Genomic DNA, 25958 nt, shown 5'->3' on the forward strand with positions numbered 1-25958 from the left:
CATCCTCGGACACTTCCAGGGACGGGGCACCATTTTCAAATCTTCCAGAACCACAGAATGGTTTTGGTTGGAAGGACCCTTGAAGGCCACCAAGCCCAACCCTCCCAGCACAGCAGGACACCTTCACCAGAAGGCTGCTCCTGGTCTGCTGGGGAGGTGTCCTCGTGTCCTGCCCCTCTGCTCTGTGCCCTCCCACAGCCCTGGGTGTTTGTGGGGAGGGGGCTCCTTTAGCAGCTTCACATCAAGCAGCGAGAAAAATAAATAAATAAATAGGATTGCACTTGAGGGAAAGGTTTTGCAGCTGGAAGCCCGAGAGGGAAGGTCTGAGATGGGGCTCCCACAGTTCAGTACCAGCACGTTCTGCCCAGCTCCGGGAGCAGCTCAGTGACCAGAGAGCTGCAGCTGGGCCGAGTCCAAGGTGCACATTTTCCTATGGATTTCAGTCAGTTTTTCCTGCTGTTTCCTGCCTGAGACCATCACTCCCTCCATCTCTTTCTCTGCTCCATGGGTTTTCCACGGTCCAAAATCAGGAGCTCAATGTGCTCCTTCCCACAGCTGCAGGAGAGGGATGGATGCTCTGTCATGAGCCTCAGGCGGTAAATCTTGGCTCCCAAGGGTGGCTGGTCCTGCTAAAATGTGACTTCCTGCAAGGAAAGGGATGGCCAGGTCCCAGCCTTTCCAGTGGCCGAGGTCCAGGCAGGACAGTTGGAGGTTTTTGGGAGCAAGGAGCAAACGAAGGGCACATTCCATCTGCACGGGGCAGGATTTGCCCTGTGCTAATCCTTCTGCTCCTTTGTGACAGTCAGGGCCCCCCGTGCTCTCTAGAGAAGAAGAGGTAGACAGAGAAGACACCAGAAGGAGAAACAAGCACAGAATGAACAGAAAGAATCTTCCACGCTTCTCTCTCTTGGTCTTGGACAGATTCCTGCTTCACCTGGATCCCCAAGCAGGGCATGGACAGGCTGCCATGAGCACGTCCTACTGCTCTCCTGACCTGGCCATGAGGCAGTGACCTGGCTGTGCCTCTTCCAAACCACCTGGAGACCACACCTGGCCCTGGTGCTCCCTTTTGGAAAGGGTTTTCCAAGGGCAAAAAAACCCCTCGGCACCTTTTGTCATGGTTTGGCCATTCCCTCCTTCAGTTCCCTGTAGCTTCTTTCCCAGTGTCCTCCAAGGCTCTCAGAGCCTCTCCTGGTCCCTTGGTTGTCCTTCCCCAGCTTCTCCTGGAGGCGCTGTGCGATGGGCGATGGGTTGGGATGAGGACCTTTGCCAAGGCAGTCACTTCCCACAGCATCCCCAGGCTCAGGGAAGCCAGGCCGTGCTCCCACTCCATCTCTCCAGAGCCCTCACGAGCTCAGGGTGGTGAGGAACAGAGGTTGGATCATTCAGCTCTCGACCATTCCTGGGCATCCAGGGATCTCTGTGGGGAAACAAAAGGAAGGAGAACAGCATTAATTTAGCCTGGAGAGGTTGGGATAGAGGAGGGATTCAGATGCCAAAGCCAGGGGAGAGATTAAACCTCTTTCCTTGGTTGTGGAGATACCAAATGACAGAAAAGTCAGGTGGAAAAATGGGAAATTAATTTGGAGATAGAGAAAGGAACAAGTACAGAATATGCCCGTGTTTTTATTTTCTGGAAGTGATATTTTTTAATATGGACATGTAAAAGATTATCATCTGTGCGTGCAGGAGAAAAAAAACAGCTTTAAAGCCAAAATGGATCTGCAGAGAGGAAAAAAAACCCCGTATCTGTTCTTTGGGAACACAATGCCTCTCTTGGAAGAATTCTGGGTATCCAAACTGGAGTTGTATTTCTTGTGCAAATCAAGGATGAAGTTCCAACGTGACAGGGATGATTTGCACCAGTGTCCCTTGCCAGCATCTCTTTAAAAAGATTATTTGCACTCCATCTGCCCTGCAAAGTGTGTTTATCCATCCTTCCCTCCTTCCTCGCTCCCTTCTTCCCGTCCTTCTTCCCTCCCAACCTGTGCCAGGGCCTCCTCACCCTCTCAGGGAAGAATTTCTTCCCAATATCCCACCTCAACCTCCTCTCTCTCAGGTTGAAGCCATTCCCCCTTGTCCTGTCCCTGCAGTTCCTGAGGAAAACTGGAAATGTTGCAGATTATGAGCTCTTTAGAAAACCCCCGTGTGAAATAATCCTGGCTCTGCAATTCCAGCAATTTCCACAGGCAACATTCCCCTGTGGGACCAAGGCCCAGCAGTTTATCCAGGGTGGACAATCCAGCCAGACATGAGGGGTGGGTGATGAAAGCCGTGACTTTGTGTGCTGTGGAATGCTGAGCACGCTGGAGTTTTTCCAGAACAAATCTGGAAACTCAGAGTGAAGCTCCTCTGCCCTTTTTCCTCAGCTGGGATCCCGAGGCCTCTTCTGCAGCAATCCTATAGATGGTGCTTGTCAGCTTCCAAGGAAGCCTGAACCATTCCCAGAGTTCCCAGGGCAAAGCCGCTTGTGGAGTTCAAGTGGGAAGGAAAAGGGAATATTCCAAAATAATTCCATTTCTGCGTTCAGGAAACGGAAGCACGGAGCACAGCAAGGTTGTGCCTCCAGCTCTGCATCCCTCACCACTGGGACTTAATTGCTGCTGCCGTAATTAGAGAGCTTTGCTCGTTAGAGTGGTGCTGCTCATCACCCCCATCCCTCCCAGGCCGGGGGCTGAGATCTTGGCTTCGTTTTTCCCAGGAAAACAGAGGAAGTCGATGTTTCTGGATATCTTACAACAAGATTATCACAGTAATGACTGTGTGGTGTTCCAACCCGAGCCACACAGTCTGACAGGAGGCAGAAGTCCAAAGCCCTCTTCCTGCTGCCCCACTGGATGAGCTTCCCATCCAAACTCCAGTTTCCATGGCAACAATCCCAGTTTGGTTTCCCTCCTAGCAGACTCCACCGTGAGCAGCCATTCAGTGAGAACAAAACGGGTGGGAGAGCCGGGACAGGGTTCTGTTACCTCTCCCTGCACCTCCACGGGCGCCTTCCAGCTGAGTGCAGGACAAGGAGGCACCTCTGGGTCACTCTCAGCAGGTGCCAGGTCCAGCCTGAGCTGCTGACCCCACATCCTGCTCGGTGGCACCTCCAGGTCACCTCAGGCTCCTCCTGGACCCTGAGAGCAGCCGTGCCACACATGACTGCATCTCACCCTGGCCAACCCGCGCCACTCCGAGCCATTAAAAAAGTCACTCATGAACAATTCAGAGTTGGCCAGGTGCCACCAGGAGAGGGGTGTAAATCACCCTGTGTCCAGGGGCGTTTATGGGGCAAGGCTGGCAGGCCCTGAGGTGCCCACTGGGCTCTCCAGCTTCCCCAAGAGCAGCCACCAGAATTCCAGGCTCCTTTACAAATTCCCTTTAGGCAGTGAGGTTGTTTGGGAAGCCCTAGAGCTTCAAGAGGAAATATCCACTTCATATCCATATTTATTAATATTAATATTCAAGGAGAAATATCCACAGACTGCTCAAACCCACAGGCTGCAGGCTGGAGCCACAGCAGAGGGGGGCCAGCACCTCTTTTACATTCTTTCACTTCTAATCCTTTAAAAAAAGGTGGGAAAATCTAGAGGAACAAGCGAGCAAGGATTAACACCCTGACTGCTGCCTTCAACAATTTTTGTGTCCTCTTGGAGGAGAAAAGTGCAGCCAAGAGCAGCATTCCCACCCCTCCAGGCCAGCTCTTGGCACCACTTCCAGGGGCAGTTCCTCCCCTGGCGGAAATTGTTCCTCCACATGCTGGGATCAGCTGGGATCTCCGGTTCCTCCACGGACATCTGCCTGGTGTCCATCAGGGTGTGAGGGCACCACTGCCTTGCTCTCCATCATCAGCCCCACACAACCCCAAGGCTGGGATTCATCCCTGTGGGACTCTCCTGGAGGAATGTCGGGCAATGGCACGAATCACTTTCCCCAGGATTTATCCTTTCCTTCATTAATGATCTGGAGCTCTTTGAGACCCAGAGCGTGCTCAAGCTACAACTCATTTCCATCAACTTAATTCCAGCAAAATCCACGGAACCGCTCTGCCGTCAGCTCTGTGTCCCAGAGCAAACCCCGCCTTGCTGTTCAGGCCTAGGACAGGCTGAGCCCAAGCCCTTTTTGTGTAAATCAGCAGCACTGCTTTGAAATCAAGGAGTCAAACTCCCCTTCGCAGTTCCACGCCAGCGCCGACGTCAGCGCGGCCATCCCGCATTCATCCCCGTGTCGCCGGGAGAGGATTTAGCCCTCACTGATTTATTCCCCAGTGCAACTGAGGTGCAGGGGGAGCAGGGTTGGCAGCTTGTCCTGATGGAAGACAGGGCAGCCCAAACAGCAGCATGATCCCAGGAATCTTTATTTATGGGCTCCGGGCGTGAGCGCGCGCGGAGGGAGGAGGGCTGGGAGATGGCAGCTCGAGTAAACAGCTCATCCCTTCTCCCAAACATCTGCCTCGTAAAAGCACAAAATCAGATGTTGGCCTGGAATGCTGCTGGCTGCTCCCAGTGACATGGACAGAGCACAGCTCGCCTGACCCCTTCCAACATTTCCTCTGCCCTGGGAGCTGAATTCCTCAAGGTTCACAAGGCAAAGCTAAATATTCAAAACAGAAGCTGGCCGAGGAAACCTTGCAGCCTCTGGTCCTGAGCAGTGCCTGTTCACCTGTGGGAATCTTGGATTCAGCGGGGTGAATCAGCCACACCCCACAAAGCAAGGGATGCATGGTCTTGCTAACAACTTCCCAGCTGGAATTCACTCCTTTACATTCCCTTCTTTTGGTTCAGGACAGCCCTAGGAGAGGTGGAAGCCTGATGATGATGACATTTTTGGTCATTAGTCCTAATTAATCCCAGGCTCAAGGACAGCCATTCCACAGGGTGAAGAGCTGATGAGAAAGTCAAAATTCCCTTTCCAGTCAATGGGAATGGACTGTTGCCCACAGAGTCACAGGGGGAGTTTGAAATGGCTCCCATGGGACATTTCCCAAGGGGTCAAGGAGAGGATGAAGAGGAAAAAAATTCCCTGTGGATTGTCTTAGTGCTTTGCACTAAGTGGTTTTGCAAATCAGCAGGAACAGCAGTGACAGGACACAGGGAATGGCTTCCAAATGAAAGGGAATAGATTTAGATGGGATATGGGGAAGGAATTCTTCCCTGTGAGGGTGGGCAGGCCCTGGCACAGGGTGCCCAGAGAAGCTGGGGCTGCCCCTGGATCCCTGGCAGTGTCCAAGGCCAGGCTGGACGGGGTTTGGAGCAGCCTGGGACAGTGGAGGGTGTCCCTGCCATGGCTGGGGTGGAACGAGATGATTTTTAACCATTCTGGTATTCTGTGATTCCATAAATCTTAGATTTGCTTCCTTCCATTTGGAGTGTACCCTGTGGAAACCTCCGTGGGAGCTCCATGGAAATGGAGCCCAACCCTGGGACTAACTCAGCTCTCTGCAAGGCAGCTGAGCAGCTCTTCCCCAAGCAATCCAAGGATTCAGGGTGGAATGAGGGCAGAGAAAGACGGAATTTCCTGCTCCAGCCCTCCAGGAACCAGGAGAATCTGCCAGCCTTGCCCTGCACAGTCTGCACCTCAGCAGGGGTCTCAGAGCCCAGTCAGGCCTGGCACAGCTCATCTCCAGACTGCCCCCCCTTTCCTTTCCTGCCTCTCCAGTCTCTCCTTGGAAACTCCTGCTATTTTATCCTGTTTCTGCAACCTGTCATCCCTCATTTGCCAACAATTCCTCCCGGAACCTTCAAACAGCATCTGCTCCAAGTGCAGGGTGTGAGAGGGATCCCAGGGCACAGCAACAAGAGAGGAACCATTAGGTGCTTCTGCACAGCTCAAGGGGAAAGAAGAACCTGGGAATGCCTGGTAAGAAGCCAAGATGTAACACAAAAAACCCCCAGAGTGTCCCAACCCCAGATTTAGTCTGTTTTATGATCGCTTTTATCTAGGAAAGGAAAAAATTCCACCTCATCCCTTCCACTCTGCTGTTCCAAGCCTGGGCTTTCGGGCACCTCCGTGCTTGGCTGTGCAAGGTGATGTTCCAGGTGACACAGGGGGATGCTCCTGGGTTTGCTGCAGCACCTTTCCTGCAGAATTCATCCCTGACTCCCAGGTCCCAGCCTTGGGAATGCCTCTGGACACTTTACAAAGCATCCACCAGCCCAGGGAGGGCATTTCTCCCCTGCCATCCTCCCCTGCACCAGGTTGTGCTTATTTTATCCCCTTTTCCCATGAGCTCTCCTAGGGACTGGGATCCAGCAGCCAGTGCCACGAAGCCAAACTGGGACACAGCTTCCCAGGCAGTCCTTAGCACATGCCCAGCTTTCCCCACCGGCCAGGCACCGGATTAACTCCACATCTCCACTTGTTGGCTGTGGCATCAAACTTCTCTGAAGATCCAGGTCCTCTGTGTCCTTAGTTCCCACCTGAAGGATCTCCCAGCACTGGGATATTGCTCAAATCTACCTGAGTGAAGATCCCCGGCTCCCACACGGGTGCAGTTCCATTCTGAAATCCCCAACCTGGATTTTCATTTCCTTTGCTGAGGAATAATGTCCCCATCAAATGATGGGTTTGAAGGACTTCTTTTTTTCCTGGCAGAGGATCATCCAAGTACCTCTGGAAAGCAGCCAGGATGGCAACAGCTGCAAAGCAACAGGCTTTTAAAAGCTCTGTTATCCCATTTCCCTCTCCTTCCCTTGTCCCAGCTTTTCTGAGGGTTTTTTTCTCTCTTTTGTTGAATTTTGGGGAAGTGGAAGGACACTGTTTGCTTTGGGTCTTGTGGGGGTTTTAAAATCATTGAACAGATTGAATGTTGTTCCCAACAGAGGGAGCAGGGAGCAGGGATAGAATCATGGAATGACTGGGGCTGGAAGGGACCTTAAACTCATCCAGTGCCACCCCTGCCATGGCAGGGACACCTCCCACTACCCCAAGCTCCAAGCCCCATCCAACCCGGCCTTGGACACTGCCAGGGATGGGGCAGCCCTCCCAGGGAAGGATTTCTTCCCAATATCCCATCTAAACCAACGCAGGCAACATTTTTCCCTTGGTTTGTGGCACTATAATTCCCTTTTCTTGGTGTGATGCCAGCAGAGTGTGGACTTGTCCTTAAGCCTGGCTTACACCCAATTTCCTCTGCAGATACTCCAACTAATACAGGCTTAAACCCAAGCCAAACAATGAGCAGAACAACGTTCTCCCTGTAGGAACAACGGATTCTCTCCTCCACCAGCCTTTGGACTCCACACAGAGCAAGGTCTGGGACGGGATTTTGAATTCTCTCCTCCATTTGCCTTTAGATTCCGCACAAAGGAAGGTCTGGGATGAGATTTCAGTTCCCTCCTGCCACAATCCAAGCACAAAGCTCTGAGCAAGCTGCTCTCCCTGGCCCTGCTGCGAGCAGGGGGTTCTGGTGGGATGTTGGGATGATCTCCATAGTTCCCTCCCGGTTCCTGCAATCCTGTGAAACACAGAGGTGGGAGCACTGCTGCGTGCCAAGCTCAGGAGGTCGTGGAATGTGAAAAAACACGGAGACACCACCAAATCCTCACAAGAAAATAGCAACCAACGATCCTCTAGACGGGAAAGAGCCAAGGATCTGACAGAAGTGGGGGATCAGCTGGTGCCTGTGGCTGCCTGGAGGGGATCCACACTGAAAACATCCCACATTTTAAGGTAGAAGCATTTGTGGACATTTGGATTGCAGCAGTGCAAATCCCTCCCCAGACTCGGCGTCATCGCTTGTGGAATTCAGCTCTGAACTCTGATTTCCTCCGACCGCTCCGAGGATTTCTTGGAAAACTTGTAAATGGAGTTGGGGCGGTCGGTTTGACTGTTTTAGGCAAAATATCTCGGTGTCAGGGGAAAATGCAGAAGGATTTTTATTGTAGGAAGTCCAAGAGCGCCTGGTAAATGAGCGCTCAGCCAGGGGTTTGCTCCCTCCCACAGAACCAGGGATATCCTCTCCACCTGCTCATGCTGCTGTCTCCCACCTGAGGGCAAGAGGAAAATCTTCTTTTGGAGACTTTATGCCCCTCATTCTCTGCCCAGTGAGGAGCATCCATGAGCTCTCCTTCCCACCCCCTCCTCATGGAACTTCATGGATTAAAACTGACCCCATTTCTCACTTCTCACAGAAGCAACCCCATCGCAGACACATCTATTTCATTCCTGCTGGAGTCACACAGACAACCTGGAGGAGTATAAGCAGCAATTCCTGCACTTTGGTTAAATCACTGGATGTTGGAGGACGCTGCTCCTGAGGCATTCTGCGGATCTTCCATCCCATTAAATCACTGACGATCGGATCAGAAATGCACAATTCCACGGGGCAGGGAGAGGGACAGAGCCCCAGCTGGCCTCTTGTGCAACACATCCCCACTAACTGTTTCCAAAGCCGCTCCAGAGCTTAAATCTCATTCCCAAAATCGCCTCGGGCAATCGCTTGCTCAGCAGTAGCTGCTCCTCCATGAGAGTAAATCCCTAATTTTTTCCCTGATCCTCCTCACCCACATCAGAGGGTGGAGCACAGGAGTTGTGCCAAGGCCTGGTGAACACTCCCAGGACTTACAGGGCTGAACCTGTGTGGCAAACGCTCCGGCACGGCTGGGTTCACAGCGAGCTTTGGTTCCCTCACCAAAGCCGAGCGGCGCCGCCGCAGCGGGGCTGGCAGCGGGTGCTGATGCTATCACAGGCAGACGCAACACGGCCCTGCAGAGGCTCTGCAGCTCAGACAGCACCCAGGCAGGGCCAGGCACCCACGGGTGGAGCGGGCATCGCACCTGGGTAAACACAACCCGCTTTCCCAGAGCCCGGCTCCCAGCGGTGACAGCAGCGCAGCCCGCGGGGCTCTCCTGCTCGGCTCCCTGGCAAGCCCCTTCTGCAGGCAGTGAGCACATGGTTGGCATCTGCCGTGGGGAGATATAAAAAGATTTCCCTGCGGGGTGGAGCTCGGCTCGTTGGTGATCTCATGGTTTCAGTCACGGTGACCCGCTGCACTCGATGGATGCAGCCCTGCCCCCATGCCCCTGTCAGCAGCAGCACTTCTGTCCTCAGCCAAGGAGCTTGGGGTTGCTTTATCCGCCCTTTCCAGGGCAAATCCCAGTTGTGCACAATGACAGCAAGCCCTGTCTGTCCTCCTGATTCCCAGAGATGGGGCTGGAAACGAGACGGACACCCCTTGCAGAAGGAAAAGTCCAGGAATGTGCAGAAATGGCAGAGGCAGGATGTTAAGGGGATGCAAGGTTTTCATTCTGGTCACTTATTTACTGCAATTTCCCTCCTGTTTAGGAAGATTGAGAGGCCCAGCTGTGACCTGAAACCCCATTTGGAAATGGATGGTCCCAACACTTGTGCAGGAACGAGAGGAGCTGAAGGAGCTCACCTACAGCTCTTGGAGGGCCTGATATGGAAGGGTTTCAGGTGTATTTTATTTTGAATCACCTTCATAGTTATAACAGCACTGAAATCTGAAGGACCCCAGCTTTTTACAGAGCTGGGTGACATTGTCTGGTTCCTCCACCCTGGTGGTCCCAAGGCTCCCTATGAAGGCAGGAGGACAGAGCTGGGCTCAGGATCACATAAAGTGGCCAATAAAAACCTGTGCCGTGCAATGAGAGAGTGGTTCCCGTGCACAGAAATCCGTAAGAAGGGTCTGGGAATGATAACTGAGCTTTCCATAAATTACTGGAAGTCGAACGTTGACGGATTCCATGTCAGGAAGATGAAAGGAGGAGCGGGTGGGATTTATTCAGCTCCACACATTTATTCAGCTCCATTATTCTCACCTCCGAAACCAGTCCAGCAGCCCTTCAATCCCTCAGCAGCTCATCTCTAAATTGTCTCTATCATTAACAACAAAGTGCTCGTTATTCCCATCGCCATCCTTTGAGGGAGCCGTGGATGGGGGTGAGGATTCCTGCGGAGAGAAGCAGCGCAGAGCAAGGGCAGGAGACACAGGTTTAGGAGGTGATGTCCCTCTGGCTCGTCCCATCTATCCAGGGAAGAGGTGGACACCCCTTTCCTTCGGCAAAGACACTGCCTGAAAAACTTCCAAGCAACTTCTGAGCAGGATAAACCATCCCTGTGGTTCCTCCAGAAATCAGTACGTTTCTGTTATTAATTGTAACAAAAAGGAATTGGAACTCCTGGCTGAACCCACAGGGCATTTCCTCGTGGGAAGCCCCAGAGTGGGCCCGGCTTGGCTGTCCCTATAATTAGCGTTTGTCCCGAAATTGCTAAGATCAGCCTGCGACACCTCCGGCCCCGTTTGCATTGATGCAATCACCTCGGGCTTCTCCACTCACAGAGACATGAGGCATCCTCGAGAAATGGAAAGAGGCACCCTCGGACGAATCACGCCAGAGGGGAGGGGGAAGGAAGAAAGTTCTCTGCAAACACAACCCGTTTCCTCAGTGGCTGGAGGAAGAGAATTTAACAGGTACTTAAGGTTAATGAAATAAGCTCGAAGGGGATGCAGTCACTTCTAGGTTAGGATTACTCAAGACTGAAAAAATACAGCAGAAAATGGCTTTCCACTACTGCCAGGCAAGGATTGCATGACTGGAGTGAAGGATTGTGTCTTATCCTTCGGGGGTCCAGCTCTGGTGTCTCGTCTCCCCTGTGATCTGAAAGACCTGGATGGAGGTGTCTCCCAGACACCCTCAAAACTGGCAAAGAAAGAGAAAGGTTTCATCCCTGGGTGCATCTGCATCGGGCTGGGGCTCAGATTCCTGCTGAGGCAGCCAAGGATGGACAATGTGTGGTAATTGGGAAGCATCTTCTCTCCCAGCTCCTGGGCATGTGAGCAGGGACGGTGCCCTTGCAGGCAGCAGGGTCCTGGCAGGCGGCAGTGGCAGGTGGCACCGGGATGGGCGATGAGTCACCAGGGCACACACTGGTTTCTAATCTGGGCCCCGCTCTTTGTCACCTCTGAGCAGGGTGACACCTTCACGCTGCATTTCTGTCTTCCTGCCGCTCAGCAAGTCCTTCGTACCAAAGCCTTGGTGCCTCACACAGGACTGAGGTCTTGAGGAATTACACACAAAGCCGGGAGGAACATCTGGGCACCACCAAGTCCTGTGTGTGTGTCAGCAGCAGCACCATCTCCACCCAGGGACTGCATAACCCAGGCAGCTGCTTTTCAGGGGTGGATACAGACATTGGACAGGTATCTCCATGTTCCAAGGGCTCCTTGCACAGCAGGACAGCTCCTGTCCAGATTTGGGTCATGCTTCACATCCCTAATCCAGCCACGGTCCTGCCCAGGTCCCCATCCTGTGGGTTGCCACCTTCCCATGGGAAGTCTGGAATTCCCTGGGCCACTCCTCACCTCCTCTGGGGCTGCCCAAGGATAAACCACCTCAGCAAAGTGGCAATGACAGTGGTGCTCCTGTTCCCAGGGCGCTGGACACAGCAGGGCCACAGCCCTGGTCACCACGGGGACAAGTGGGGTGGACACAGCAGGAGAGGTGACAACGCTGACCTGGTCCTTCCAAACGAACCACAGCTGCTGCCTGGCATCATGCACATATTTGATGCCATTTGCAGGTAAAAGCAAAATGGTTTCATTTGCCTGGGGGTGTTTTTTCTCTGCTTTTCCCAGAACTGGAGCCCCATGGCACAAGGCAGAGGGGATTGTCATTAAAAATAAACCAACATTCCCCTTCCCAGCTCTGGGAGTATAAATTAGGCTGGACACTTGGACAACTCCCCTGGCACTGGGGTGGAGACACCCCAGGGTGATAAATAAAGAGCAAACTAAGAGCAGCAAAACTCCTGGGAGCAACACTGGTGCCAAAGCCCAGCAGCATCCCAGGTACCCAACCCCTTCCCACAGCCCTTCAGCTGGGAAAACCCCATTTCCCCTCCAACTCTTCGGGCTGGCGAAGTGGTCAAAGGTTGGACTCGATGATCTGAGAGGTCTTTCCCAACCCTCAGTGGTTCTGTGATTCCCCATTCCCACCTCCTCATCACCGCGGCCATCCCCGTGCAGGGGGGCAGCACGGCTGTCCTGGTTTGTCTCCGTACCTGTCACACACTCACCCCAAAGGCATCCACGGCTCCAGAATGACAGGAACGCCTGCTCCACGCCCTCCCAGCCGTGCCTTGGCAGGCAGCAGAGCAGCTCTGAGAAGGAAGCAAAGCTACTGCTCATTCCAGAGGCAACCTTCCTCCCCACAAAGCTCCGGAGCAGACAGGGGAATGGCCAACGTGGGAGGGCAGAGGCACCGGTCAGGCTGCCTGCACTAAGGTGCAGATCCTGCTCTCACAGCATTTCCCAGCCCTGCTTCCTCTTCTGCAGCCCATTCCTGCCTTCTCCCTCCCTTTCCAGGGGATCCAGCCTCTTGAGTTTCCTGCTGGTGCTCGAGTCATTTTCCCTCCTAGGACTGATTTCTCATCTTGAATTGTTTCCCCATCTTTTTACACTCTCCTTGGGCTATATTTCACTTCGCCTCTGTTATTTGGTTGCCTCCACCTTTCCCTTTACCAATGTTCCAGAGATTCCTTCCATCATCACTCAGTGCTGGATTTGACTTTCATGGCAGAGCTGATGGGAGCCTCCTTAGACAGCTGCAGTTGTCCAAACATGTCCTAAAACAGTTGTCCAGTTTTACTTTTATCTTTCCCCTTCCAAGTTTTGAGTGCTAAATGGAATTTTTGGGCAGAGAAAGAAACCATCCCTGAATCCACTCTGAGTTTATTGCAAGCCTCTGGTTTTGTAAATCATATGGGAAAGGAAAATTCCCAAAGCTGGGCCATGTAACGGTGGCGAACTAAAATCCCATCCTGCAGCCCTCAGCACAGCTTTGGAATCAGAGGGTTGGAGCCAGCCCAGCCTGAGACCAAACCTGAGCAGCTGCAATGGACCCAGCACCCCATGCTGGGTCTCTCCGAGGTCCAGGGGGACATTCCAGGCCGGTAGGAATTGTTCATCCTGCACTCCTGCAGGGCCCTTCATGCTTCCCTTCAAACCAACAATCCTTTCCGCCCATCCTCAATTAATTCTGTCTCTCCTGGCCACAATTCCTGCCTCTCCTGGCCAACATCCCCAAGTCCTGCCTCGAAACCACAGTCCCAGCCAGCACTGCTGGCTCTGCCCTGGAGGCTCCTCACCCCCAGCTCTGACCTTTCCTTTTGGGAACAGCACGCTCCCCTCGCTTCCCACCACGGAAGGGGCCGGGCAGCCCCGCTGGAGCAGCCTGGCCCTGGCCCTGCCTCCTCCTGGCCCTGCCAGGCTGTGCCACCACCTCGTGTGGCACCACCTGCAGCACCAGGGAGATGCCAGCGTCCCTTCCAGCCTGGCAAATGTCAGCAGGAGGGGCCAGGGCTGCAGGGGAACAGCCTGTGCATGCCCTGCTCCCGGGAAGATGTTCATTCAGGGATGGGAGACTCTCCTGGAGCACTTTCCCTGCTATAAATAGGAACCCCGAGGATCCCCTTTGAAGAAGGGGCTTTCTCTGCAGCAGGGAGCCCCGGAGGGACAGGGAAGCACGGAGCCAGCTCCAAGTGAGCGGCGCAAATCACGTCACTGAGAACGGCCTCGTTGTTGTGAGTCACAAACCTTCTCTCTGTGCCTGTGCTCTCCCTTTTTCCTGCCCTCTGCAGCTCCCCTCTGCCTCAGTGCTGTGCCAAAGGGATTTTTTGTCTGTAAAGCTGAACCCCAGCTCATGAGCCTGGCTTGGCTCTCTAAAGAAGGTCACGAGCCACTCTCATGTCAAGGCAGAGCATCAGAGCAGGGTTTGGGTTCTGCTGAGGCCTCACCACCAGGCCAGGCTGATAAAGGTTTATCTCAGCATCGTTCTCTTGCACAAGGCACTGATACTTTTCGCCTCAGAAACCACAAGCAGCAACAACTGCTGATCCTCAGGAGACAGAGCTCAGCTGGCAGAGGGCTGGGAAAGAGGGGTGGCAGCCTGATCCCAGCCTTTGCCAAGCAGGTGAGGGGAATGGAGTGGGAGGAAAGCTCTGAGCAGTGAGAACAGATTCCCCAGTGAACTGACCCAGTTCCCCCACCCTGCTCTCCTGCAGATATTTTGGGGCTCCCACCAGCTCTGCTGCATACAGACACACTTCCTGTCACAACCAACTATCAGAAAATATGACTTCTGATATGAAAAAAACATTTGATTTCAGGGTCAGGCAGCAAGAAACTGATTTAGGGCTCCAGTTTTTCTCAGAAAAAACTGCCTCACATTTCCACTCACATGTCCAACACAACAGGGTGGGACTTTCAGGCTTTGGAATCCTGAAGCCCCAGGGATATTCTGCACTGCTTCTGAAGACTTCTTCAAGGCTGCCTCACAATTTGCTGTCCCATGGGACCTCCATCCAACAGCCACCAAGGAGGTCATGTCCTGACAGGCACCATTTAATCTGGTTGCAGGATGGCTTTGGGGGCGATAAGAAATGTTTTCAGCAGCGTGGCTCTTCAGCTGCAAGATTTCAAGATGAAGCTCTTCCCACCCAGGGATGAACAAGCATTTCCTTCAGCCAGGGAGGTAAAAAAAAAAAAAAAAGATTAAGGAGAGGTTTTTCACACTTGCATACACTTAAGAGGAAAAAATATTTACATGAGGGAAAAAGGACTTGGAAGGGCCTTGCCAGAGGCCACTTGGCTGTTTATGCATTTCTCAGGCCTGGGCTGAGGCTGCAGAGCCTGAACCTCCCTGAATTGCTGAGGGACTGTTTTTAGGGCTGGGAGATCCCCTTGCTGTGGCTTCTGTGCCTGTGGAATTGTGTCTGTGAGCCCTCAGGCTCTGCCAGTGGCCACTGTGGCTCCCCAAAGCCTTTCCTTTGGCATTCCTGGAGGACCAGAGCCAGCTGGGATCCTCGGGGCAATCACCTCGTGCTGGGAAACCAGGACTGGCTCTGAGCACCTCTTAAGACCAACCACCATTCCAGGATGGGATGTGGAATGTCCCCTGCAGGAATGTCCTGTTTTAACAGGAACAGGGGAAGATGGGTGGCAGCTGCTGCTCCCCCACAGATGCTGAAGGTCTGGCTGATTTTTCCCTCCTGCAGTCAGCGATGGCTGGGGCTCTCTAAACCTGGAAAGCACAAATTATTATAGTTTGGGCATCTGATGTGTTTTGGAAGTGCCTGGTGCAATCTCCCCCTGTCCGAGCTGCTCACCAATTCCCTGCTGTTCTTTGTGGAAAGGAGAAGCCTTGCAATGTGCTGGGCACACAGTGGCCTCTGCTGCCAAGGCTTCCACCGTGGGCTTAGGTGGCACAAAGGGCACAAAATCCTTGTCATTGCAACATGCTGGGCTGCGATCCTGCTTTGCATCACTCATGGTCTTTCCTCAGCCCCACCTGAAGCAAGAGGGACATCAGGACAACAGGTAACAGAGGACAGGCCAGGAGAGTGGATGTTTATCCAAGGAAACACCTCCATGAGCTTTTTAATCCTAAAAAAGTCCTAACTCCTGCCACACCGTCCTGCTGCCACCCCATTCCTGCAGGACAAGTCACCCCATCACCTTCTTCCAGCCCAAACCCCAAGCCCCCACAGCTGGGGAAGCTGCAGCTCCCTCCCAGTCCCAGGGGATCTGGCACTGGTGACCAGCAACAGAGGATTAAACCCTCCCAGCTGCTGGAAGTGCTGCTGTGGGAACACAGGAGCCATCCAAGGCTGCCACTGTTGCCAGTCCAAACAGAGAAGCAGGTGGGGTTTAAAACCCCTGTCTGCAGATCCTGATGGGAGAGGGGAAAACCAGAGAGTGCTGAGCACCCACAACCCCGTCCCCATTGCCAGGGCTCAAAGCACTGCATAAATTCATGACATTTTTATCCACACTGTGTTTCCTCCCTGCTCCTTGAGGCGTTGATTTTCTTTAATGAGCCCTGAAGGATTCACTGGGAAAACGTTGGAAAACATGGGAGAAATGGCTTTAAGCACGCACACTTGACTAGAGCATAAACCCCATAAACCCTCTTTATTTAAACACGTCAGTCAGTAGGAGCTGCAATAAATACTCCGAGTTTTGAACATACAGATCTTCATCTCTGCATTTAGCTGGCACAGCAAAGCCTTTCCACTTCCCTGTTTATGTACAGATCTACGTACTGCTGTGCACAGACAATGGACACACACACGTATCTATGCATGCACTTGTGCAAAAACGACCTACCAAGGACAGGAAACAAGGAAATATTTCCCAATCCTCTCCCAGTGGCACTGGCAATATCGCACAGAAATTCAGCTGGATGCTCCTTTCCATAGGGAAAATGGGAAAACTGAAATGTCACGCACGGAGGAGCAGTAAATCTACTTTTTTCATGTGAAAGTTTGGAAAAGCTCGGTGCCCCCTTAAATATTGTGCTTGATTCAGCACCTTTACCCACAGCAATTCCAACTGCCCGATCCAGGGGTATCGGGGTTGTGTCCTGCTCTTACAACACTCCAGGAGAGAGAACCTCCTTCCAAGCTGTGGAAACTCCCGTTTCCAGCTCCGGCTGGACCCAGGCTGTGTCCCTAAAACCCCAACTGAGCTGGCTGGGCTTTGTTCGTGCCAGGCAAACACGAGGGTACGATAGAGAGAGGTTGTTCCACAGGGTCTGCCCGTGCCGCCAGCTGTAGGAACAGCATCTCCAGGAGCCAGTGCTGCTGGGATATTCCTGACCCGCTGTGGAATATGACAGAAAGCACCTCCAGGCTGCTGTGGGGGCAGCTGGTGCCCCACAGAAATGTGTTGATGAGAGGGTGTGGCCAAGTGAGAGCATCCTCACAGCCCGGGCTGTGTGTTCATTGCAAAATGCTCTCTTTGCCCCCAGCAAGGGAGATTAGTGCTCATGTTTGCTTGCAGAAGAGCTCCAATAAAAGTGTAACAAGGGAGGGAAATGCTGGGGCTGCTGGGTCGGAGTTTTAGAGACAGCCAAGCTTTCACACTGGAAGAGATTTTTGCACAGGGAGGAGATGCCGAGGTGGCCGCGGAGCTGAGAAACCAAGCAGAGTGGGACAACAGTGACGAAAGGAGCCCTCATCTTGCGAAACACCGGTCTCAGGGAGCCTGGAGTGGCACTGCCTGTCTGCCGACAGCAACAGCCAGGCCAGGCCAGCTTTCACAAGAGCCTGTGCTCCCCTGAACCTGCAGAACCGCTCTGGACCCCGATCCCACTGCAGACCGAGGAGTTACCAAACAGTGGGGTCAGCCAAGGGGCTGCCCCAGCAGCTGGGGAGGGGAACACGGGGGGAACGCTGTGACAAGAGCAGCAGCACCTTCCCCCCGTGGCCCTTCCGTCCCCACAGCCCAGGGACACTGCCAGGCACTGCCTGGTCAGGAAACCTCAGCTTCCCTGCTGCTTTTAGGGTGGCACTTTGACAGAGAGCAGAGAAGGGAACAGGCAGGGCAGGCCATGCTCCCTCCTGCCAGAGGAATGAGAGTGCTCATAAACCCATCTCCTTGGGAAATGGATTCATCTCCCAGGGAAAATAAACACCGGGAGGCAGAGGGCTGGCAAAGGGAGGGACAGAGCCCTTCCTCAGTCTGGGGGGAGGTTTGAGACTCCTGGCAGCAGGAGCTGGAATTAAAGGTGCAGGAGCAGGCTGTGCTGGTGTGCTGGATGAGCCAGCAGGGGAGAAAACAAGGCTGGCAGGACAGAGAGTTTTGTCTGGAATTCAGGGAAAAAAGGAGAGTCTAGGGCCTTTGGAAAAGGGGCAGGAAACTCAGGACAACAAGGATGCAGGGAGGTGATGCAGGGAGAAAAGTTAGAGGCACCAAAACCCAGCTAGAATTTAACCTGGCTGCTGCCAGAAAAGACAATTAAAAATGTTCCTATAAATACATCAGCAAGAGAAGGAGGGCTAAGGGGAACCTCCATCCTTTGTTGGGGAAACACAAAGGATGAGGGAGAGGCTGAGGTACTCAAGGCCTTCCTGGTCTTTTGGAGTAAGACCAGTTGTCCTCCAGGTACCCCCTGAGCTGGAAAACAGGGACCTGATCTCCTGTGCCAGGATGACCACTCCGTGGATGAGGAAAAGCCTGGGGATGACGCCTACCTGGACTTTAATTAAGCTTTGACACTGTTTCCCACAGCATTCTCCTGGAGAAACTTTAACTTGGATTGGGTCCATTCTTCACTGGGATAAACCTGACTGGGTTAAAAGCCCAGAGAGTTGTGAGGAATGGGATAAATCCAGCTGGTGACCAGTCACCAGTGGTGTCCCCAGGGCTCAGTGTTGGGGCCAGTCTTGTTTAACATCTTCATCAATGATCTGGACAAGGGGATTGAGTACATCCTCGTTAAGTTCATAGATGACACTAAATTGGAGGGGAACATCGGCTTGCTGGAGGGTAGGACAGCTCTGCAAAGGGATCTGGATCAACAGGAATGCTGGGTTAACGTTGGACTCGACCTTCAAGGCCTTTTCCAGCCTAAAAGAGTCTGTGATTCTATCCCAGAAGGGAAAGAGGTGCTGGAGATAAAGTCCAGGCTGCTGTTTACTGCCAGCCAGCCTGGCAGTGCCCTCCTGGGGTGGCACGAACACGACTCTTATAGTAAATAACCCCTGCAACAAGCTCTGCAAAGCCCAGCAGTTGTGAGGGGCCAGAGCTGAGGAGCAGCACGCTGGGTGCTGCTCACACACCCGCTCCCTCTGTGGGCTCTCCTTTCCACACTCCTCATCCCTGGCTGATTCTCAAACACTTGGGGGCATTTAATAACTGGTATCTCTGCCCTCCCTCTCTGCTGTGCTGGGGCCTCACCTTCACCTGAACCCCAGGGTGGGGCCCAGCTCCTGGGGCAGGCACAGCCCTGACACCCCAGGCCAGTGCAAGATGCACCCATGGGCAACGCTGGACTCCAGGAACTGCTGAACAATTTGGGATTTGAGGCACTTTGGGAACAGCCAGTCCTCAAAAGGAGCTCGAGCCACACTTCCAGGTGGGGATCTGCACCCCAGACCCTTTTCCCTCTGCCAGCTCCCTGTTCACTTCCACATCTCCCCAGCGCCACAGCAAGCAGCGTTTCCAGCCCTGGCTGCCCAGACAGCCAAAGCTGTCCAGGAATTCTCCGGAGAGGCAAAGGGTTGGCATAACCCAGCAGCTTCCTGTGCTGGGGGAGGAAGCCAAGACACCCCTGATGTGGGAACTGCAGCTGCCCCGATCCCAAGCGTGACCCACAGCGAGGGCAGTATTTTGTAACAACACCAAAGCCGTGTTTGTGACGTTCACTCCACCAAGACTTGAAAAACAAAACCAATCTGTTTGGCCGAAGTGGATAAAAGCAGTGGATGTAGGGCCAAGCTCCAGCTGGCTGCACACCAGCACCTGGGGGTTGTGTCCCCTCTGTGTCCCCACCTCTGTGGCAGTGGCAGGAGGTACAAGCCAGCAGCACAGCATTTGCTTTGGCCTGCTCTGTTTGCAGGAAGAACTTAGTATCTGTCACTGATTTCCCTCGGATGAAATCACTGCCGTGTGTTTTGTCAGATGTGTTTAAGCTGAGCCAACTCTCTGCCAGTGTAAAATCCTAAAATCCAGTTTAAACAGCGACTCCTGACTTCAATGCTCCATTTTTTAACTTGCCTCTAAAACTACCTTTTCAATATAAAATATTTTAGCAGGACAAAGCTCTTTCTTTCCAACCATGGAAAGGTTTGGCTTTGGTGGTGCCAGAATATTTTTTCCTCCAATATTTCTCTCTGTTGATTCCAGCTGCCCCCAGAACAGCGCAGTTTCTACTTCACCAGTTTTACTAACATTGCCTTAGAGGAAAGAAATCAGTTCTTCAGCTCTCAGACTCCACTGCAAAGGCTTCCTGACACTGCAGCTGAGCTTTGCAGTACCGAGGTCACTTGTCCAGTGCAAACAGCCCAAAATTCCCCGTCCCTTCCACGTCCACATGCTCTGGATGCTGGAGTGCTTCTGTAAATAATCACTTGCTCAACTCTCAGCTTTGGCTACCCACAGCCACAATATCTGAAGTAAGAAGAGGCAGCCAAAAAAACAGAGCGATTATTTGGACAACAAATCCTGCTCCACGAGTGCTACCGAAATGCAAATAATTAATCACAGTGAAAATACAAACCACAACAGAGATGCGGGCATGGGAATTCTCTGTGCCAGAGGGTCCTGCCTCAAACTGGTGAGAATTTGAGCCTGCTGGGGGCTGGCCTGACCCCATCACTGTGGGACACCTTGTCCCTCTGTGCCCTTGCTACCCTCAAACCCACAGTGCACTGGGCATCACAGAATAGAGGCGCCTGGCGAGAGCCAAAATACAGGAGATAAAACAAGCAGGAGATATTGATCTCTGCAATCAAAGGTTAATTCTCATTTCCCCTGAATGCTATTTAATAATCACAGCCTGCAATGAGCTACATTGCATCTGCACTGAGTACCTACACCGAGTGTGCTCCTACACCGAGTGTGCACCTACACCGAGTGTGCTCCTACACCGAGTGTGCACCTACACCGAGTGTGCACCTACACCGAGTGTGCTCCTACACCGACTCCACACCACCCCACAGCCTCTCACCTCTCAGTGCTTGTGCAACACGAAGCAAAGAGCACCTGACTGCCAGCCCCGCTCCTGCCCCGGGTGCCCGTGCTCAGCAGCCTGTTAATGTTTATCTGAGGGGCTGCCCTGCGGCCTCTCACGCCACAAAGTGTCACCGTCTCACCACACCCTTCCTTTGCCTCACACTCCGAGGCCTTGGGGCACTGCTGGTGAGGGCACAGGCAGACAGAAGATGAGGGAAGGGCTCTCAGCCACATTCCCTGCCCCTGCTGCAGTGCTGAGCTGCGAAGGTGACAAGAGGAGCCGGCTCAGTCACAGGGTTAGAGGAGAGGGCTCCTACAGCTGCTCCTCCTTCCCAGCACCCTTCTCCATCAGGACCGCTTTGGGAAAGAACAAAAGGAGCAGTAGGAGTTCCCAAAGCCTTGGGTTTTACCCTGAGGGGTGTGAGGGCTCGAGGAGTTTGTCCCCACACCTCGCAGCAGCAGAGAGCAGCAGCAGTGACACCCTCCCTGCTCCCTGCCCATCCGGGGGAATTCCCCTCCAGCCCTGTCGGCACCGGAGCTCGGGGCAGGTCCGGAGAGCAGCCAGGAGAGCCGGGGCCACACGGGGACTGCCGGGAGGTGTCGGTAACCCGAAACCCCGCTCCACCCCCATCCCAGCACGGCCCCTCCGGGACAGGGCACGGCGCTGCCCCAAAGCCCCTCTGCCTCCTCCTGCATCGGGACTCGGCTCCGGGCTGCTCACCCACCACCCACAACCCATCCAGCCCTGCCGGGCACCCAGCGAGCCCCACACCCCCAAACTGACCACGGCACGGCCCCAGCGACAACGCCACCAACACCCCCGTGGCTCCCGAGCATCCCCCGGGACACCGCGGCCCCCGGAGCACCGGCAGGTCCCGGGAGCGGTTTTTCCTGCACCTTTCCCAAGTATTCTTGAAAGAACCCCGCACTTGCACATCCTCCCGGCCGCGGGTCCAGCCTGTCGCAGCGGGTTGCGCCCCCAGCCCAAATCGCCGCTCCCCTCCAGCCAGGGACCGTCCTGTTCGCGGAGAGGCAGCCCTGTCCTGCCCGGGGACGCCTGGCAGAGCCTGGCACACGGGGCAGAAACCCCTCCGCACGCACCGCAAGCGACCTGCAGCCGTCCCGCGGCCGGAGCTGCGCTTCCAAGGTGCCATGGAAAATCCAAACCTCCTCCCCTCCCACCTCCCCGGCTCGCTGTCATCCGAGCCCTGGAGTTAAACAAACCGGGCGCTTTACAAGCTTTTGCTTGGCCGCAAAGCGCTGGGCTGTGATTGTCGCCGCGTGTCACCCGACTTCCCAGTGCCACATTCCTGAGTCCCGCAGGCACAGGCTCACATTCTAGGCAAACGCTCCGTTTATTTCTTTTTTTTTTTTTTTTTCCTGCAGAAAGTCCCGTAGCACTCGGCAAAACAAAACCCCGCGAAGCGCTCGCAGTTCCTGGGCGGTGATCAAACTGACCCAGCGCCGGCAGCAGCCCCGAGCCTGCCGAGCCGCGCTCAGCCCCGCTCCCTGCATCCCTTCCCCGCCGTTTTGTCGCACAATGCCACCTCGGCGCCGTCCCCTGGGCTGGGCAATCCTACCGCCCCCGCCCCAGGTGTCCTGCCACCCCCGCGGCCGCCAGCTGCGTTGTGAAGAAGGGACCGGGAGCAGTCCCGCGGGGCTGCCACCGGTGCAGGGGGGGTCCAGCCCCGCTCCCAGCTCCCAGCAAGGTCATGAGGTAGTTCAGTCCCGGCCACGGCCAGGAAGTCCCTCCAGGGACGAGCATTCTGCACAGCCTCGCATCCCCCACCCCCGAACCAGGGGGGCTGCCGGCAGCCCCTCTGCCTGCCCGGGGCCGGCCCCGCTTTGCAGAGAGTTTGAGTTTGGGGTTTCCTGCAGCCATTAGGTTTCAGGCGCTCTCTAGAAGAGAATCACTGTTGTTATAAAAGGAGCTTGATTCTCCTTGGAAAGGCTCCTCTGTGCCACCCCCGCGTGCCGCGCCGGAGCCCCCAGCACCCGCCCCGCCGGGCACAGTACCTTTGCCGTGCAAAAAGTCCTCGGGGCGAGGGAAGGAGCCCTCCTCGCAGAGCAAGTCGCAGGTTTTATCCGTGGCCAGGGGGTAGCCGTGGTCCTCCTCGTTGAAGTCGCTCCTGCCGTTGCTGTTGGAGTAGCCGTTCGCGTACATCTTCAGGGCGGACCTGCGCAGGCACAGCAGCTCCTGGAAGGCGTACCTGAAGTCGGGGCTCCGGCAGTAGATCAGGGGGTTGAAGGCAGAGTTGACGTAGCCCAGCCAGTTCAGGAGGATGTACACGTACTTGGGAATGATGTTGTCCTGGATGACGTGCACGATGTTGACGATGAAGAAGGGCAGCCAGCACAGCGTGAAGGTGCCCATGATGATGCCCAGGGTTTTGAGGGCCTTGTGCTCCTTCAAGAAGAACTTGGAGGAGCGGCGGTGCCCGGCTCCCCCTTTCTGCTCCTGCTCCTTGTTCTGGGTGTGAAACCTCCCCTCGCTCCTGTCTATCTTCTGCAGCTGTTTCTTGGCCACCTGGAAGACCCTGGCGTACACGAAGACCATCACGACGAGGGGCAGGTAGAAGGAGATGATGGAGGAGGCGATGGCGTAGGCTTGGTTGGTGAAAAAGTCACAGCACATCTCGTTCTCGTAGCACCGGATGGCGTCCTCGTGGTCTGCCCGGTACCAGTGCATCTGGATGGGCAGGAAGGAGGTCAGGGCCGAGACCACCCACACCACCAGGATGACCACGCGCGCCTTGCCCTTGGTCAGCAGGCTCTGGTACTTGAACGGGGAGGTGATGGCGAAGTACCGGTCCACGGCGATGACGCACAGGGTCTCGATGCTGGCCGTGACACACAGCACGTCCAGAGAGGTCCAGAACTCACACCAGAAGTTCCCAAACTTCCACATCTCCATGATGATGTGGCAGGCCCCGAAGGGCACCACGGCCAGCCCCATGACCAGGTCGGCGCAGGCCAGCGAGGTGATGAAGTAGTTGGTGACAGTCTGCAGGCGCTGGAAGCGGGCGATGGCCGTGATCACCAGCACGTTGCCGAAGACGATGGCCAGCACGATCACCGACATGAGGATGCCCATGCCCACCATCCACACGTCCCGCGACACCGTGGGGTCGGCGGCGCTCTGGTTGGCGCTGGCGTTGCCGCCGGGCAGCTCTGTCCCCGCCGCGGCCATGGCCCGGCGGCAGCCCCGGGGGCGGCGGGGGGGGGCTCGGCTCTGCTCAGGGCTCGGCAGCCGCGGCGCCGCTCCGGGGGCCGCGCATACGGGACAGGTGCGGGACAGGTGCGGGGCCGCTCGGCTGCGCGCACCTGGCACCGCTCCGCTCCCGTCCCGTCCCGGCAGTGTCCCGGCAGTGTCCCGGCCCGTGTCCCAGCCCGTTAGGCGCCGCGGAGCTTTTAAGTGACAGCAGCCCGTGACATCAGCCCGCCGCAGCCAATGGCAGCCGGCACCGCACCCCGAGCCCCCCCGCACCCCGCGGCCACCCCCGCCTGCCCCACGCGCGTCCCCGCCCCGCGTCCCCGCCGCGTCCCCGCCGTGTCCCCGCACCGTGGGCTCTCCCTGCTCCGTGTGTGCCCCCTCCTGTTCCCCGCCGCGGCGTGACCCTGTGCTTTCCACGCACCGCCGTGTCCGCCTGGCCTCTGCCTGCAGTGCCCCACGTGCACGCCCTGTGTCACAAATGTCCCCACGCTGCCTGCGCGGAGCGTTCCCACCTCACCCACGCATCCTGTGTGCTCCCTGGGTGCCACCGGGACACACGGCACCGGGAAAATCCTGAGGACTCTGGGGCTCCTGGCACTGGAGAACCCCTGGCAGCCCATCCTCGTTGGTGACACCTCGTGACAGGATGTCACCCAGGTCCCCATCCCTGTCAGTCCCCAGCTCGGTGCTGTTGCTGCACCCCAGTGGGTGCATCCAAGTGCGGGAGCCACAGAAATCTCAGAGCTGGTCAAGGATAGAGACGCCCCTCACTCCTGGGAGCACTGACCAGGCAGGGAGTGACCACTGGACACTCTGGCCGGCCATGCTGCAGCCAGGCATGTGGTCAGAGCCAGGCGCTATCACAAATATTTCCCTCCAAAACAAACAAATTTGCTAAATAAGGGCGAAGGAATCCTGAAAACTTCCTCTTAGCCTGACAGGAGATAACGCTGCCTCTGGAGTTTCATTTCTGCCATCACTCTGAACCAACGCCGCTCTCCCAGAGACACATCTCACTCTGCTGGCCCCGGGGGCTTTCAGAGGTGACAGCTGAAAGCCGTGGTTCTAAAACTTCCCTGTGCCACAGAAAGGGGGAAAATAAAGACTCGTTTTTGCCCAGATTGCCCCAATGCCACCAGCAGCAGCTGCAGGTCGGTCCCTGGTTGGATGCAGCACTTCGGCCCTCCCATGGCACAGGCAGTGCCAGACACCTGCCTTTGTCAGCAATTAAACACTTATTGATGTTGAATCTTATCTGAAACTCATCAGCTGTTGGAATCTGATGGGTTTGCATGATTGTGCCTCATTTTTCCTGCAGTACTGCGGTGCCAAGGGCCAGGTGCCAGGGCCAGGTTTCCCACTTTTTGCAATCTTGACCCCAATGTCCCCACAGCACGGCCTGCTGGGTGTCCATGTCCGCTGTGCTGGGGCTATTTATAGAGAAGGGAGGAAGTTTTGTGGTTTAAAGCAGAGGGGCAGATGAGAATCAGGAAATGACATTAAAGGCAGTTTCAGTGGTATGAAGTGTCTGTTTCGGCAGGGACCTCCCGGAACCGGCGGCTTCCCTGCTCTTTCCACGCTCCCCCTCTGCATCCACACACCTCAGAGGTTTAAAAATGAAGAGACAGGGAACAGAAGATCCAGAAATCACCCCCTCCCACTGCAGGCATCTGGGAAAGCAGGGGCGCTGGGAGGAGCTAATGATCTGAGCTAATTACCTGCAGCTTCCCCTGCCTAGAAGATAAATAAGATAAACGGGGCCATCCCCTGCACACACACCCGGGTACAGCTGGGACCTGCTGGATTCAGTTTGTGGCACCGAGGCTTTCACAGACCTCACCCCGGCAGGGCTGTGACCCACAGGGGCTCAGAGAGCCCTGGCTGGGTGCAATATCCATTCCCTCCCTCTGCCCCGGGCCAGCAGCGCTCACTTTGCAGGGAAAACACGGCCAAAAGCTGCTGGAAGAGCAGGGGCACAGAGGAGATGTAGCAGTGGGAGCACAGAGCAGAGCCAGAAGGAAAAGCAGAAGGTGTGGGAGCTACGCTTTATCTCAGCTCCCTGTTCCCCCTTTTTTTTGTAAGAGCTGGTGTGACAGCTCTAGGAGGCACCTGAGATGTCAGGTAGTGACCAGGTGAGTTTGCTGGGCTGTTTCTGAGTATTCTGACACCAAATCCGAGCACTCCAAAAGATTTAAATGCCCAATCCTAATAAACGTACGGATGTTCATCCCACAGAAGTTCAGCCTTGCGGGAAGCACTGGGCCCTGCCAGGAAGAGAAG

The 25958-nt window shown here is 55.0% G+C and overlaps 1 protein-coding gene across 1 annotated transcript; it reads right to left on the reverse strand.

Annotated features, from left to right (window-relative positions):
• On the reverse strand, nt 1-23874 carry ADRB2 (adrenoceptor beta 2). The gene is made up of 2 exons (XM_032125136.1): nt 22481-23874; nt 1-1420 (listed from the first exon to the last, which is right to left on the reverse strand). Exons 1-2 carry the CDS (start codon nt 23652-23654, stop codon nt 1386-1388), a joined length of 1209 nt encoding a protein of 402 aa, XP_031981027.1. The 5' UTR covers nt 23655-23874; the 3' UTR covers nt 1-1385.
• Nucleotides 23875-25958: the final 2084 nt, after the last annotated feature.

The sequence above is a fragment of the Corvus moneduloides genome, chromosome 15 (genome assembly GCF_009650955.1).
Source record: "Corvus moneduloides isolate bCorMon1 chromosome 15, bCorMon1.pri, whole genome shotgun sequence".
In the NCBI taxonomy this organism is placed as follows: Eukaryota; Metazoa; Chordata; class Aves; order Passeriformes; family Corvidae; genus Corvus; species Corvus moneduloides.